The following is a 15,521-nucleotide window of genomic DNA, read 5'->3' as shown; positions in this document are numbered from 1 at the left end:
GGGGACCTAGTGAATGACCTGCAGAGAGCTGGGACCAAAGTAACAAAGCCTACCATCAGTAACACACTACGCCACCAGGGACTAAAATCCTGCAGTGCCAGACGTGTCCCCCTGCTTAAGCCAGTACATGTCCAGGCCCGTCTGAAGTTTGCTAGAGTGCATTTGGATGATCCAGAAGAGGATTGGGAGAATGTCATATGGTCAGATGAAACCAAAATATAACTTTTTGGTAAAAACTCAACTCGTTGTGTTTGGAGGACAAAGAATGCTGAGTTGCATCCAAAGAACACCATACCTACTGTGAAGCATGGGGGTGGAAACATCATGCTTTGGGTCTGTTTTCTGCAAAGGGACCAGGACGACTGATCCGTGTAAAGGAAAGAATGAATGGGGCCATGTATCGTGAGATTTTGAGTGAAAACCTCATTCCATCAGCAAGGGCATTGAAGATGAAACGTGGCTGGGTCTTTCAGCATGACAATGATCCCAAACACACCGCCCGGGCAACAAAGGAGTGGCTTCGTAAGAAGCATTTCAAGGTCCTGGAGTGGCCTAGCCAGTCTCCAGATCTCAACCTCATAGAAAATCTTTGGAGGGAGTTGAAAGTCCGTGTTGCCCAGCGACAGCCCCAAAACATCACTGCTCTAGAGGAGATCTGCATGGAGGAATGGGCCAAAATACCAGCAACAGTGTGTGAAAACCTTGTGAAGACTTACAGAAAACGTTTGACCTGTGTCATTGCCAACAAAGGGTATATAACAAAGTATTGAGAAACTTTTGTTATTGACCAAATACTTATTTTCCACCATAATTTGCAAATAAATTCATTAAAAATCCTACAATGTGATTTTCTGGAGAAAAAAAATGTCTCTTTTTGTCTGTCATAGTTGACGTGAACCTATGATGAAAATTACAGGCCTCTCTCATTTTAAGTGGGAGAACTTACACAATTGGTGGCTGACTAAATACTTGTTTCCCCCACTGTAGATGCTGGATTGTGGTTTAGTGTGCATTTTATTAGAAATTTGGCTCATATGGATATTATGAGTAATATGATGGCTATGTGCATAGCTTTGGATAACAATATCCAATTGGCTTTGTGTTTAATATGTGAGTATTTGTAACACTGAGTGCTCATGATGACAACATACTTTTCCCAGATAATTAATTCATAGGCTCCTTTGTGCTCTCACAGTGTAAACAATTCCAACAGTGATGAGATATTAGCCAGTAAAGTACTTTATGATTGCAGCGATATATGATTTTTAAGTGCTTAACTGAGCTCCGCCTCTGGCCAATCTCTTAGGCGCCTATTATGAAACTCAATCTCTCTGTAGCAAATGTCCCCCCCCACACACACACCTTCAGGATTATGGTTGGTGCCATTTTTAGGTACTCCGAGTCAAAGACTCTACTTCTATTACCAACCGACGCCATGGCAGGAAGGGCACGTCATCCCACCACCTACAGTACTTAACACATGTCCTTTGTGTCTGCCAGGGTTGTAGAAGTCACACGGCTGTCTGCTCTAAATGGGGTCATGGGGCAGTTGATGTAAACCCAAATCAGATGTGTGTGACGGATGGTCATAAGGTACCCAATCGATGAGGTGCTAAGACCTGTGACATACTGGAGGCTTATATGACATTGTTGTGGATGTGGTGTCAGTGTAATTGTAGAACATGATGTTCACTCTGCATGTCATGATGACCTAATTGTTATATGGTCGTTTTAATAGCCCCCATTCCTCTCCAGGACAAAGTGGCTCAGAGAAACTTGCCAACATTAATCACAGATTTGTTCATCCCTCTCTTTGGGATTTCTATCTCTGTATAAATTATAGAATTAATACAAATATTGAATAATTTTTATTTCGAATATAAATATTTCCAAATAAAGCCAATGTGGTTAAAGATTTGTGTGTTCAACACCTGCTTCACATTGATCAAAAGTTAATTACATAAACAATTTAACAGAAACATCTGAAGTATGTAGACCTATAGGAGAAACATTGTAACATCTTTAACATTCCTGTGTTTGGGAAAATATTGTTACAGGGTGTGACATTGACAATGTTTGTGACCTTGTCCAACCTCTGTTTAATAAACTGAGGTAAACATTGATTTACCATGCACCAATTGATAACCGGGGATAAGGACAGTTTATGCAGTGTAGGACTAATGGATATCATCATTCCAATTAAGCCTGTCAGAAAATACAATCATTAAAATATCAGAAAGAAATTGTTCTGGAGGGGTTTTCAATGAATCTGTACCAGCAATTATTGAGCAGTCCAGTCCGTTATGAAGTGTATCCCAAGAAGGAAGAGGCTGAACTGTTGCCTGGCAGAACACGGTATTGAGATTACCGCTATTGGCAGTGTTGAATGCCAATTGCCAAATCACCAAAAGGGGCTCCACCAGCGCTCTCAGCAGGTGTCAAGGAAAACAACCATGTAAGGGTTCATTAAAAAGGTGCATGAGATGGAAACATTCCTATTATCACACGTGCACTGGCATGTGAATATTGCCACGTTCAGGTAGTAGTCGGAACTAGGAAACTCTGAAATTCCCGACTTGCTAACTGGTTGTAGTTATACAAGTGCCGCATTCAACCAGTTTACATAATGAGGCGGGAACTATTCGCTGTGGGGCACCTTGCATTGCTTTGGATTAACCACCAGACCCCCTGGGAATTATAGTTTTGTTTTAGTTGTTATCAAAGGCTTCGATAGCACAGGGACCGCCCTTGAGGAATACTCCTCCCTATCATACGAAGAATCGTTACCATATTCTCCTTTAAAATCATATATACTTTTTAAACTGTTACAATTCTCATTCAAAATCATATAGCTTTTTAATTTAATTCTAGATAATTTTTATGCATTATACAATTTCACTTTCTCAGAGTCTGTTGCTGTATCTGATCATTACTTTCCGGGATTGTCTGTCTAAAAATAACATTAAAGGGGTGAACGCCCCCCAGTGCATCCGTGCCAGACAGTCACAGCAGTGACAGTAAAGGGTGTAGGCCTAAAGGGACATATGCCGCGTTCAAGTGCCAGTCAGAATTAGGAAACTCGGAAATTTCCGACTTGCTAACTACTCCTGCTATCATAAATACAGACCATAACTGGCAGGTCCACAGTTTATGCCACAGAAAAGGGCACAGAGTCACAGACACACGGACGCAGCAATCCATCCTTTTGGCAGTCAGAACCTAATAGGACTTGCAGGCATCTCATAACGGTAAGTGCGAATGCATCTGCATCTCAGACGGGATTTTACACTGTGACCTTTCCCAGCAACAATTTGAAAGGTCTTTGAGGGTCAAGCGGATTCTGTATTATTTACTGCAATATTCCAGATTTGACAAGGACTATAAAAACCATCGCTGTAGCCTTTACGAATCAATCCCGTTCTGAACCTCAGCAGTGAAGCAGCTGGTAAATTATGGTTTAATTATTTATTGCTTCCTTCTATACACTTCTATTAGGCTAATATTTTCTCGAATAGACCTGCATTTATTGGACTATAATTTTACCCATATGCTATTTCTTCCCTGTGGCCTAGAATATTCGTAACATCCCCGGCCAATACAGGTGTGAAAGGCTGTAGTAATCGTCTGTGCATATTTTCTTTTTACCTCAGACGCGAAATGGACTTCGATCTGCCACCCACTTTTCCAGCCAGCGGTATCGCATGGGAGAGGGTCCTGCCGCCTCTTCTTCCAGGGCTGAACGGGACATTCGGGTTGTACTCATTCACGCCGTCGGAGCTGCTCACCCCAGTGACGGAGCACACTGGCTCTGCACAGGTAGGCTTATTCCCGTTGCAGTGCTCTAGTCTCTCACAGATACATTTCTTTGTTCTGTATCACTGAGGTCGCCTTGATTAATGAATTGTATTTTCTATATTCTACTGACCTTTTTAATGAATGCCCATTTACTGCAGGTGCTCTTGCGTTTTCTTATCGTTTGAATGGAATTTCATAAAAGTAGATTAAACAGCAGCAAAAGAGCAGCAATAGCGTGTCATTTTGAGTAGTAATAGTGGGTATCTTCCCCTGTTGCCAGGTGTGTTGTGACCACAGTGGATTCACAGTTCAGGTTGATGTGAAACACTTCAACCCAGAGGAGCTGATGGTCAAGGTGATGGGAGACTTTGTGGAGGTCCAAGGGAAACACAAAGAGAAAAAAGTAAGCAACTACTGTGTTATATGTATTATGTAAGAGTTGTTCTCTGTTCATAATCACACTTCCATAGTTTATGTGATGACAGACATTGAATATAGCCTGGTTGCTATGCAGTCTGTTTCTGCTTCAGCCAACTACCGACCAAACAGACTGGAAACAAGGCCACTTGTTAGCCTGAAAACGAGTATTCCTCACTGACTGTGTTCACTATAACGTGTGTTTGCAGGATGGGTCAGGGCTGGTGACGCGTCAGTTCAGCCGCCGCTACAGGATTCCAGAGGGAGTGGACTCCATGGCTCTGGAGTCAGCTGTGTCACCTGAAGGCATCCTCATCATATCTGCCCCTATGCTTCAGGGGGAGAACTCCAGACACCTGTCCCACTCAGAACCATGAGCATACACGCCATAGGAACAAACACTTCATAGGAACCAGTGTTGGGGAGTAGTAAACTACATGTAGTTCAACTAGTAATTTAACTACATTTTGCAGTAGCTTAGTGGCAGTTCAGATCTTGGTAGTAATTAACTACTTTTTTGCCATGTGGTGTAGCTAACTACTGGAACTACACACTACATTTTCTTTCAAATAGAAAATAAAATATGGGTGAAGTAGGCTTTTCCTTTATTTTTCAGCATTACCCCTTTCTAATTCTCACTTAAAACAGTTTTGTGTTTAATATGCTAAATTACACATTCTGTTAACATCTTACTCCAGAGAGATCTGTTCTTGCAATTTGTAGTCTATGACATTCAGATTTAAATATTATAATTTATCACAAAGTAGTTTTCTATGTAGTGAACTATTTTTTCAAATTAACTTTAGTTAAAGAAAACAAATGTTTTCTTAAGGGTAACTTGAGTGTAGCTTAACTTCTTCCAGTGTGAAGTAATTGGTAGCTTGGAAAACTATATGTTCACACACACACACACCTTTAATTACATGCCAAGGATCACACAGCTAGGGAACAGCTAGGGAAACACTGATAGGAACCCACCATGGAGAGAAAACGTTTAAAAAAGTTCTCAATGGAACCCAACACACACACACACACACACACAGCTTGGGAAACTGACTGACAAACCAAATAAGGATAGTGGCAAAAATACAGGCACGCTCTCCTGCAACAGACATATAATCAAACACTCACCAAGGAGCTGGTGCCTGCCTGCGCCAAAACACCCGTTAACTACGCCATCACACCATTAAGATTGCACTCTCTGAGATTTGTACATATTAACAGGACAGATTCCTAATTTAAAAGCATCCATCGTCCTAAATAATCCCATTGAACTCATCAATCTTAATGTTTTATGGAACCATTCATTGTAAATATGATAACACCATTGAAAATGTTTATTTGTATTGTGTACTTTCTAATGCCCTCTAAATCGTGTGTAAATGTTTTAACACTCAGAGATTATCGAGTATGTTCACAAAACCCAACAGTAAGGTTGTTGTATATTTTCTAACTATTTATTGTAAAAAGAGAATTTGTTAACAAAAATAAATGCACTATATATTTCTGTACAAAAATGAAAATAAAAAATGCTGTTGAATTGAATGTTGTTTTTGTTCCGTGTGTGCTAGCCACCAGTGATCACTCTTCCTGGAATTCAACCAACAGTGAGTCCACCTCGCTGAAAAAAAAATAAAAATGTTTTAGAGCATGTTCCAAAGTTGCTTCTACGCTTTGCATAGCCAAATATTATATCACTCTAGGAACCATTTGTCTGCAATATGAGAACAACATTAAAAAAATTGTTACTCCAAAGACAAAACAATCAGTATAACACATCATGATTGAACTATACAGTGCATTCGGAAAGTATTCAGACCCTTTGACTTCTTCCAAATGTTTTACGTTACAGCTTTATTCTAAAATTGATTCAATTGTTTTTTTCCTCATCAATCTACACACAATACCCCATAATGACGAAGCAAAAACTGGTTTTTAGAAATGTTTGCAAATGTATTAAAAATAAAAAACTGAAATATCACATATACATACGTATTCAGACTCTTTACTCAGTACTTTGTTGAAGCACCTTTGGCAGCGATTACAGCCTCAAGTCTTTTTGGGTATGACGCTACAAGCTTGGCACACCTGTACTTGGGGAATTTCTCCCATTCTTCTCTGCAGATCCTCTCAATATCTGTCAGGTTGGATGGGGAGCGTAGCTGCACAGCTATTTTCAGGTCTTTCCAGAGATGTTAGATCGGGTTCATGTCCACTTAAGGACATTATCTTGGCTGTGTGGTTCGGGTCATTGTCCTGTTCTAAAAACCTGTTTTCGCTTTGTCATTATGGGGTATTGTGTGTAGATTGATGAGGAAATTGTTTTATTTAATCCATTTTAGAATAAGGCTGCAATGTAACAAAATGTGGAAAAAGTCAAGGGGTCTGAATACTTTCCGAAGGCACTGTATACAGTGCCTTCAGAAAGTATAATTATCCCTGGACTTATTTCACATTGTTGTGTTACAGCCTGAATTCACAATTGATGAAATATATATTTTTTCTCACCCATCTATGTTTTTAGAAATTATTGTACATTTATTGAAAATGAAATACAGAAATCTCATTTACATAAGTATTCACACCCCTGGGTCAATACTTTGTAGAAGCACCTTTGGCAGCGATTACAGCTGTGAGTCTTTTTGGGTAAATCTGTAAGAGCTTTTCACACCTGGATTGTGCAACATTTGACCATTATTCTTTTCAAAAATTTTCAAGCTCTGTCAAATTGGTTGTTGATCATTGCTAGACAACCATTTTCAGGTCTTGCCTTAGATTTTCAAGTAGATTTAAGTCAAAACTGTAACTCGGTCACTCAGGAACATTCACAGTCTTCTTGGTATGCAACTCCAGTGTAGATTTGGCCTTGTGTTTTAGGTTACTGTCTTGCTGACAGGTTAATTAATCTCCCAATGTCTGGTGGAAAGCAGACAACCAGCTTTTCCTCTAGGATTTTACCTGTTTAGCTCCATTCCGTTTATTTTTTATCCTGAAAAACTCCCCAGTCCTTAACGATTACAAGCATACCCATAACATGATGCAGGCACCACTATGCTTGAAAATATGGAGAGTGGTACTCAGTAAAACGTTTATTTCTTTGACACATTTTTTTCAGTATTACTTTAGTGCCTTGTTGCAAACAGGATGCATGTTTTGGTATATTTGTATTCTGTACAGGCTTCCTGCTTTTCACTCTGTCAATTAGGTTAGTATTGTGGATAGGTTAGTATTGTGGTTACAATGTGGTTGATCCATCCCCAGTTATCTCCTATCACAGCCAATAACTCTGCAACTGTTTTAAAAAGTCACCATTGGCCTCATGGTGAAATCCCTGAGCGGTTTCCTTCCTCTCCGGCAACTGAGTTAGGAAGGACGCCTGTATCTTTGTAGTGACTGTGTGTATTGATACACCATTCAAATTGTAATGATTTACACCAATAGGTGCTCTTCTTTGCGAGGCATTGAAAAACCTCCCTGGCCTTTGTGGTCGAATCTGTGTTTGAAATTCACTGCTCGACTGAGGGACCTTAAAGATAATTGTATGTGTGGGGTACATACAGTGGGAAAAAAAGTATTTAGTCAGCCACCAATTGTGCAAGTTCTCCCACTTAAAAAGATGAGAGAGGCCTGTAATTTTCATCATAGGTACACGTCAACTATGACAGACAAAATGAGAATTTTTTTTCCAGAAAATCACATTGTAGGATTTTAATGAATTTATTTGCAAATTATGGTGGAAAATAAGTATTTGGTCAATAACAAAAGTTTCTCAATACTTTGTTATATACCCTTTGTTGGCAATGACACAGGTCAAACGTTTTCTGTAAGTCTTCACAAGGTTTTCACACACTGTTGCTGGTATTTTGGCCCATTCCTCCATGCAGATCTCCTCTAGAGCAGTGATGTTTTGGGGGCTGTCGCTGGGCAACACGGACTTTCAACTCCCTCCAAAGATTTTCTATGGGGTTGAGATCTGTAGACTGGCTAGGCCACTCCAGGACCTTGAAATGCTTCTTACGAAGCCACTCCTTCGTTGCCCGGGCGGTGTGTTTGGGATCATTGTCATGCTGAAAGACCCAGCCACATTTCATCTTCAATGCCCTTGCTGATGGAAGGAGGTTTTCACTCAAAATCTCACGATACATGGCCCCATTCATTCTTTCCTTTACACGGATCAGTCGTCCTGGTCCCTTTGCAGAAAAACAGCACCAAAGCATGATGTTTCCACCCCCATGCTTCACAGTAGGTATGGTGTTCTTTGGATGCAACTCAGCATTCTTTGTCCTCCAAACACGTCAAGTTTTATTTTGGTTTCATCTGACCATATGACATTCTCCCAATCTTCTTCTGGATCATCCAAATGCACTCTAGCAAACTTCAGACGGGCCTGGACATGTACTGGCTTAAGCAGGGGGACACGTTTTGCACTGCAGGATTTGAGTCCCTGGCGGCGTAGTGTGTTACTGATGGTAGGCTTTGTTACTTTGGTCCCAGCTCTCTGCAGGTCATTCACTAGGTCCCCCCGTGTGGTTCTGGGATTTTTGCTCACCGTTCTTGTGATCATTTTGACCCCACAGGGTGAGATCTTGCGTGGAGCCCCAGATCGAGGGAGATTATCAGTGGTCTTGTATGTCTTCCATTTCCTAATAATTGCTCCCACAGTTGATTTCTTCAAACCAAGCTGCTTACCTATTGCAGATTCAGTCTTCCCAGCCTGGTGCAGGTCTACCATTTTGTTTCTGGGTGTCCTTTGACAGCTCTTTTGGTCTTGGCCATAGTGGAGTTTGGAGTGTGACTGTTTGAGGTTGTGGACAGGTGTCTTTATACTGATAACAAGTTCAAACAGGTGCCATTAATACAGGTAACGAGTGGAGGACAGAGGAGCCTCTTAAAGAAGAAGTTACAGGTCTGTGAGAGCCAGAAATCTTGCTTGTTTGTAGGTGACCAAATACTTATTTTCCACCATAATTTGCAAATAAATTCATTAAAAATCCTACAATGTGATTTTCTGGATTTTTTTTCCTCAATTTGTCTGTCATAGTTGACGTGTACCTATGATAAATTACAGGCCTCTCTCATCTTTTTAAGTGGGAGAACTTGCACAATTGGTGGCTGACTAAATACTTTTTTTCTCCACTGTAGATGAGGTAGTCATTCAAAAATCATGCTAAACACTATTATTACTGTCTGCTAAATGGCATATTATTATTATATATTATATTATTATTATTGCACACAGATTGAGTCCATGCAATTTATTATGTGACTTGTTAAGCAAATGTTTACTGTTGAACATATTTAGGCTTGCCACAACAAAGGGGTTGAATACTTATTGACTCAAGACATTTTTCAGCTTTGAATTTTTCAGTAATTTGTAAAGATTTCTAACAACATAATTCCACTTTGACACTATGGGGTATTGTGTAGGCCAGTGACAAAAAAAATCTCAATTTAATCCATTTTAAATTCAGGCTGTAACACAAAATGTGGAAAAAGTCAAGAGGTGTAAATACTTTCTGAAGGCACTGTAATTACTCTGAAAATATATTAAGTTAATTATCTTAATGACTAAAGGAAAGGTCAATGAAATAAATGATGAAGGATGTACTGCATCTAGGGAACATATCCCAGTTCTTTACCTGATTTGCTCCTTCACCCACTTCTTCTGCTGCCTCAAGACCTTCAGTAAGGGGTCATCTTTGAACTCCTGCTCATCTGAATCTTAAGGGGGAAAAGATATGCAGTTGAAATGTCACTGTGCAGATAACAAAAATAACTTTAGGAGCAGTTGATTACATGACCAATTATTTTTGTTCTAACTTTAGCTACTTTGCAGCAAAGCTATGCCAGGTGTTCATAATATGTTATATTAGATCACATGTTAATTGTACACTGGTATAAATAGCCAGAAATGTACACATGAACACCAGCAAGGTGAAGTGAAAATAGACAACTGGCACTGGTCCACACGGTTAATGTACTCCTGTAACAGAGAGGACTATGGCATCACTCAATTGTTATTTCGCCCTTTACATTTACCAAAAGATCCCTTTAGCATTCAGGGCAACATCCTAACTTATTATTTAGAGTAAGTAATGCATGTATAGGAATGGGATATTCGGGAGAAAGTTCAAGTTAGGATTCAGTCCTGGTGGAACTTGGAATGCTATATATACTGTACTATACGGCCAGAGTCTATTCCACCTCTGCTACCTAGAGAGTTAAGGTCAGCAGTCCCCACTGCACCAGGCAGTCTCACCTTCAGCCTCCTGCAGCAGCTGAGCTACGACCTCCCGTGGCTGCTGTGCACTGGGAGGCGGGGCGGGGGACTGTGGGGGCGCAGGGGGGGTGTATCTGGGAGAGTCAGAGGACACAGGGGTTCTGGGTGGGTCTGGGGAGTCCGGGGTCAGGAACAGTACCTCTGAAACTACCTGCCAAGGTAAATTAATATGCTTTACTCAGCTAATATCTTTATTTAAATTAAACTAATCTGGATAAAGTAAATTAATAATATTGTAACACTTAAAAATTCATAATAGCCTTTCTTCAATGTCTAAATGGCATCTAGCATCAGTGATGCTGATGACCCACAGTGTTAACTGACCTGTCCCAGTGCGCTGTGTATGGGAGAGGGTGGTGGAGCACGATCTCCAGGGCGGCCCTCTCTCACTACCCCCGGCACTCTTTCCTGTTGCCCCCAGTCTCTTCTGGGTTCCTCCCTCCATGGGGTGACCCTGTCTGGACCTCTGGTGCTGTGTTAAAATGTAAATGTAAATGTGTTGGCTCACACTCCTATCTGCATAGCTGGGCCTCTCAGCATGGTCCGCATCACCAACATGATGCCTACAGAGATATTGTCATTGAGTTTACAGACTGGGCCACATAACGCATCTGCTTCACATGTCATTAAATCAAAATGGCACCCCTCTTACATACAGGTCATACCTGGCTGATTTCTTCTTTCTGCAGGACGGCCCTGTCCGCTTGTCACTCCTCTCCTCCTTCTTCTGTAGTGTCTCCTTTTTTGTCCTCTCGGTTGTCCTCTGTTGAACTGCCCACTCTTCCTCTGTGATCTCAGACAAGGCGGGCGGTGGTGGAGAGGACTCGTGTTTACTAAAGGGCTCCTCAGTGGAGGTGTCTGTGGAACTGACCTGGGCTTTGGGCTGCCTGAGGGTCCAGTCGGCCCCAGAGACCTCCCTCCTCTTTGGACTCCTCTGGTGGCTGGGTGGAGGGGAGCGGGGCTGAGAGGTGCAGGGCAGGATGTCACAGAGGAGGTGCATGTGGGGTGGGACCGGGGCATCCGGCTGCAGCTTGGAGATGGTGGGGCTGGAGATGGGGAGGGAGGGGGCAGCTGCAGGGGGGAACGGTCCATAGGGGGCACTGGTCTCCTGGGGGGCTGGGGTGAAGGAGGGGGTAACTCTATGAGAGGAATAGGCAGGGAGGGGATTCCGCTGTACCTAACAAAGGAGAACAAATCAAAACATATGCTCTGTGATTAGCTACATACGTTGGACAATCCGACCACACAATGGCACACATTCAAAAACCTATTTTCAATAGCAGGTGTAGTAGACAGGGGGTTAAGTACCATGTGAGCCTGCCAGCTGACAGAGTGCTGATGAAGGGTGTGACCCTGCTGTGGGTGTGACTGGACACACTGACTGGCCTGCTCCATCTTCCTCCTCAGACGCCACTGAAACAGGATGTCCTCCTCTGGGCGTGTACGGGGAGCAGGGGGACCAACCACGGATGGTTTGGGCACGGTGCCAGCATAGAGGTCTGCTGATCTTAGGTTCCCCATAACTTGAGGAAGCAGTTGCACAAGAAAAGTTATTGCAATATGTGTATTCAGATATAAAGTGAGAATAAAGAAAGTTGCAAAAGGAAACAAAAACATGACCATGAGAAATGAGGGACGTGGCAAAAGCACAGAATAACAGTGGCTCTAGGAGTTTGAAAAAGCAATATCATGTGGTTGAGACATGGAAAATTCATGCAAATCAGATGTTTTGAACTTCCCAACCCCCATGGCTCACCAGTGGTTGAGTCGATAAGACTGGTAATTATAGGCCTTCGGACTGGCTCATCTATGCTCACAGGGGAGGAAAAATTGGAGCAGCCCAGGCCCTCAGAGCTGATGGGGATAGATCCACTACTGAGTGAGTACTCACTGAAAACAGAAAATATAGATTTTGTAAGATTCATCCAATTACAATTTTCCTCATTGCAACTAACTGAATTGAAATGTAATTGACCCCAACCCTACTCAATGTATTCCATTCCTCCCAGCATATCTACCTTCTGTGTAGCAGTCTGCTGGCCTTCTCCTGTAGCTTCAGTATCTCTGAGTCTCCAAGGTCACCGTGAGAGGAGTCTGTCAGGCCCTGCCAGGGGATCAGACAGATAGAGGCCAGTGAGTGCACCAGAGGCATCATCTCCTGTTACCATTTCTTTCACCAACATTCTAGAACATAAACAAATGTTGTGTAACTGTGAGCCCTCAGCGGGTTCTGTTTTGAACACGCTTTATGGATCACTTCTATAGAAGCTCAGGGATATGCAGCAAGCTGGATATGGAGCTGTGTTTTGACCAGAAGGGGTATTAACAAAGGCATCAATCACAGTTGCATAATCAAAGGGAACATCTTCTAACTAGCTCATATAAACATAGTGGTCGGGCAGAACATGTCGTCTGGTGTTGGTATGCAAATATTTATGAGGAGCAGCACTCTGCATGGGGAGTCTTTTTTCCAATACATCTCAGCCATTCTGGCTCTGGCACACTTGACAGCATTACATAAACCTGTCTAATACCAATATATCTCACCATCTCAAAAACTGAAATTCCTACCAAAACACAGCATGAACAGGACAATGTTGTTCTGAATAACACCACTAGATGGCTACACTGACCCCCCCAATTCAATATACACTCGTAACGGACAAGGTTCATCACTCACCATGGCACTAAGATCAAGGAGTCCCCTGCATGGGGAGAAGGTGGTGCCATGCTGAAACTGCCCAACTGGACTGAGGATGGTGGCTGAGTCTCTTCTAAGGGAAAGGCCTGTGTACATAAAGACATAGGGAATAAATGACAAGTATGTTACTTATGCTGTTTATACACACCGCATATTTATTTATATACTGGATTCTTGATATATCTCCCTCTAAAATATCTACTGCTGTACATATCATTATTAGTATATCTTGTGTAAATTCATCCGGTGTATAGATTGCATTTTGATACAGTGCTATTTGGGTTGACGTTCTTGATTTCTTTCCTTAAAAAAAGTTATGTTTTAATTGTTTGACATTTGACTGCATTGTTAAGAGCTAGTAACATAAGAATTTCGCTGCACCCACTATAACATCTGCTAAACTGTGTACACAACCAATAAACTTAGATTTGATTTGAAATGGCGAGCAGAGCAAGACAGTTGATCAAATGCATCACAACGATCACTACATTCCTTGTTTTACAGAGCGAGCAAAACTTTCAGTGAGTTTCAATGAGAAGGAAAGAACTATGAATGATCCAAGTGAAGTACCTTTGTCAGTGGTTTGAGTGGGTGTAGAACTGGAGGGTAGAGGGGAGGAGGACAGCCACCAGAAAGGCTGCTGGCCCTCTCCCACCATTGCCGACATCTGCTGACGTTCCTCTCGACTCTGTGGCATTCCGTGACGAAAGCGTTCAATGTACCTGGAAAATGAATTATTGTAGTTAGTAATGAGACATGTAAAGGGAATAACACCATAAATCAATGCAAAAATCCTATAAACTCATCACCTGCAAGCTTATTGTGGATATCATGATACACAGTACAATGAAGACATACATAAGAATGCAGGGTCACAAATGCTGTATGACATGTCACACATAAAACATAAATGACCATTATGTAATTTTAGGAATAGTATTAAGCATACTTTGCCAACACTGAATCTTCCTGCTCTCCTCCCCCAGTGGAGACCAGGGACTTTCCCGATGTTGGGTCCCGTATCAGTGTGTCTGTGTTCGGGGAGGCGGCAGTGTTCGCCGGGGAGGACCCAAGATCAGTGGAGGGCCAGGACTCTAAGAAACTAGGCTGGGCCTCTGTGGCAGGAGGAGGACAGAGGACAAAGTGATTGGCTGCCCCAAGGAAGCGCTGGTCCTCTGGGCTCAGTGAGTGTGTCTGGAGAGGAGGAGGGCTGGACGGCTGGGCAAGGCGAACAGGGCTCAGGGTCTAAGGCAAACCAGGAAAAAAAGCTACAGTTTGATGAGGAGACTGTACTGACAATAAATGTATTTACTGTAGGAGGTTGTGTATTTGGAAAATACTCTGACAGCCCCTCAAGTTCAGTTCTTACGGTTTTCCTCTGTTGCTTTGTAAACTTCTTGGTGCGTGAGGGGTTAAGATGTGTTTTTCCCAGAGGTGGGTCTGGCGGAAAGGGATTCTTCCTTGTGAACACAGCAGCACCACTAAGAGAGCAAGAGAGGCAAAAGGTGACCATTTTCATTGTGGTAAAAACACATCGTTCTGGTTTTGAAAACGGTTACTTAACTCTGCATTCCTAATTCTTTGTTCCACGTCTCACCTGGATTTCATGTTGACAGTACCACCGGCACCAACTCACAAACTGGGCAGAGAAGTGTTATAGCCCACATGTAGACTACTCTTAGCTATAATCATAGGATGAGACAGTGTTAGTGTGTGTCAAGTAAATAGCTAACACACATGCATTTGATTTAACAAGAGTGAAAAGAGACAACTAACGTTAGCTAGCTGGCACTACAAAATACAAGTTATCCCTGTAGTTAGCAAACAGCATTGCAGTTTTTAAAAAATGTTGTTCAATTAGAAAGGCTAGATCACGGACATGGATAACGTATTAAATACTTTTTTTTAAAGCACGTACTTTCCATGTAAATGTTATTTGAGCATCTCGATTTCATCACTGCCTGGGTTGATTCAATTAAAGAAAAACATAGTCTGCCTTCCGGGTTTTTATCTGGCTTGGGTTTTTGTGTCAGTTACCAGGCAACCAAACGGCTAAATAAAATAGTTAGATTAGGAAAATCATATGTATAGTCTAGACAATTAGTTATACATTTCTAAATGTTACATTCCTCGCATGATAACTTTTTATTCAACTATTTGACAGATTCAAAGATCTTAAGTTTATCTTTACGTAGAACGTCATTATCGACAACGATCAATTCTGGCCAATCAAGAGAGAGTTGGGAAGTGACAGACATCGATCTGAACCAATGATAATCGTGTAGTCGACTCCACATTGTCCAACCAGTAGAAGGGAAACGACTTGCG

General features: G+C 41.9%; 2 protein-coding genes across 3 annotated transcripts; one reads left to right on the top strand and one right to left on the bottom strand.

The window, feature by feature from the left end:
* Nucleotides 1–3,082: 3,082 nt before the first annotated feature.
* LOC121556971 (alpha-crystallin B chain) lies at nt 3,083–5,757 on the top strand. 2 transcript variants are annotated; one of them, XM_041870858.2, is made up of 4 exons: nt 3,083–3,248; nt 3,651–3,816; nt 4,076–4,198; nt 4,422–5,757. In XM_041870858.2, exons 2-4 carry the CDS (start codon nt 3,658–3,660, stop codon nt 4,587–4,589), a joined length of 450 nt encoding a protein of 149 aa, XP_041726792.2. In that variant the 5' UTR covers nt 3,083–3,248; nt 3,651–3,657; the 3' UTR covers nt 4,590–5,757. The 2 variants fall into 2 exon arrangements, with proteins under 2 accessions (XP_041726792.2, XP_041726791.2); XM_041870857.2 differs by lacking the exon at nt 3,083–3,248 and adding an exon at nt 3,341–3,445.
* LOC121556969 (proline and serine-rich protein 3-like) lies at nt 4,771–15,359 on the bottom strand. Its single transcript, XM_045212629.1, has 14 exons — nt 15,112–15,359; nt 14,791–14,875; nt 14,563–14,674; nt 14,143–14,438; nt 13,764–13,915; nt 13,173–13,279; nt 12,511–12,596; nt 12,249–12,382; nt 11,801–12,015; nt 11,158–11,669; nt 10,817–10,964; nt 10,472–10,643; nt 9,852–9,933; nt 4,771–5,833 (listed from the first exon to the last, which is right to left on the bottom strand). The coding sequence occupies exons 2-14, from the start codon at nt 14,799–14,801 to the stop codon at nt 5,794–5,796; spliced, it is 2,067 nt and encodes a 688-aa protein (XP_045068564.1). The 5' UTR covers nt 14,802–14,875; nt 15,112–15,359; the 3' UTR covers nt 4,771–5,793.
* Between the last annotated feature and the right edge of the window lie 162 nt (nt 15,360–15,521).

Source organism: Coregonus clupeaformis, unplaced genomic scaffold (genome assembly GCF_020615455.1).
Source record: "Coregonus clupeaformis isolate EN_2021a unplaced genomic scaffold, ASM2061545v1 scaf0033, whole genome shotgun sequence".
In the NCBI taxonomy this organism is placed as follows: Eukaryota; Metazoa; Chordata; class Actinopteri; order Salmoniformes; family Salmonidae; genus Coregonus; species Coregonus clupeaformis.
This window is presented reverse-complemented; position numbering and strand designations above follow the sequence as displayed.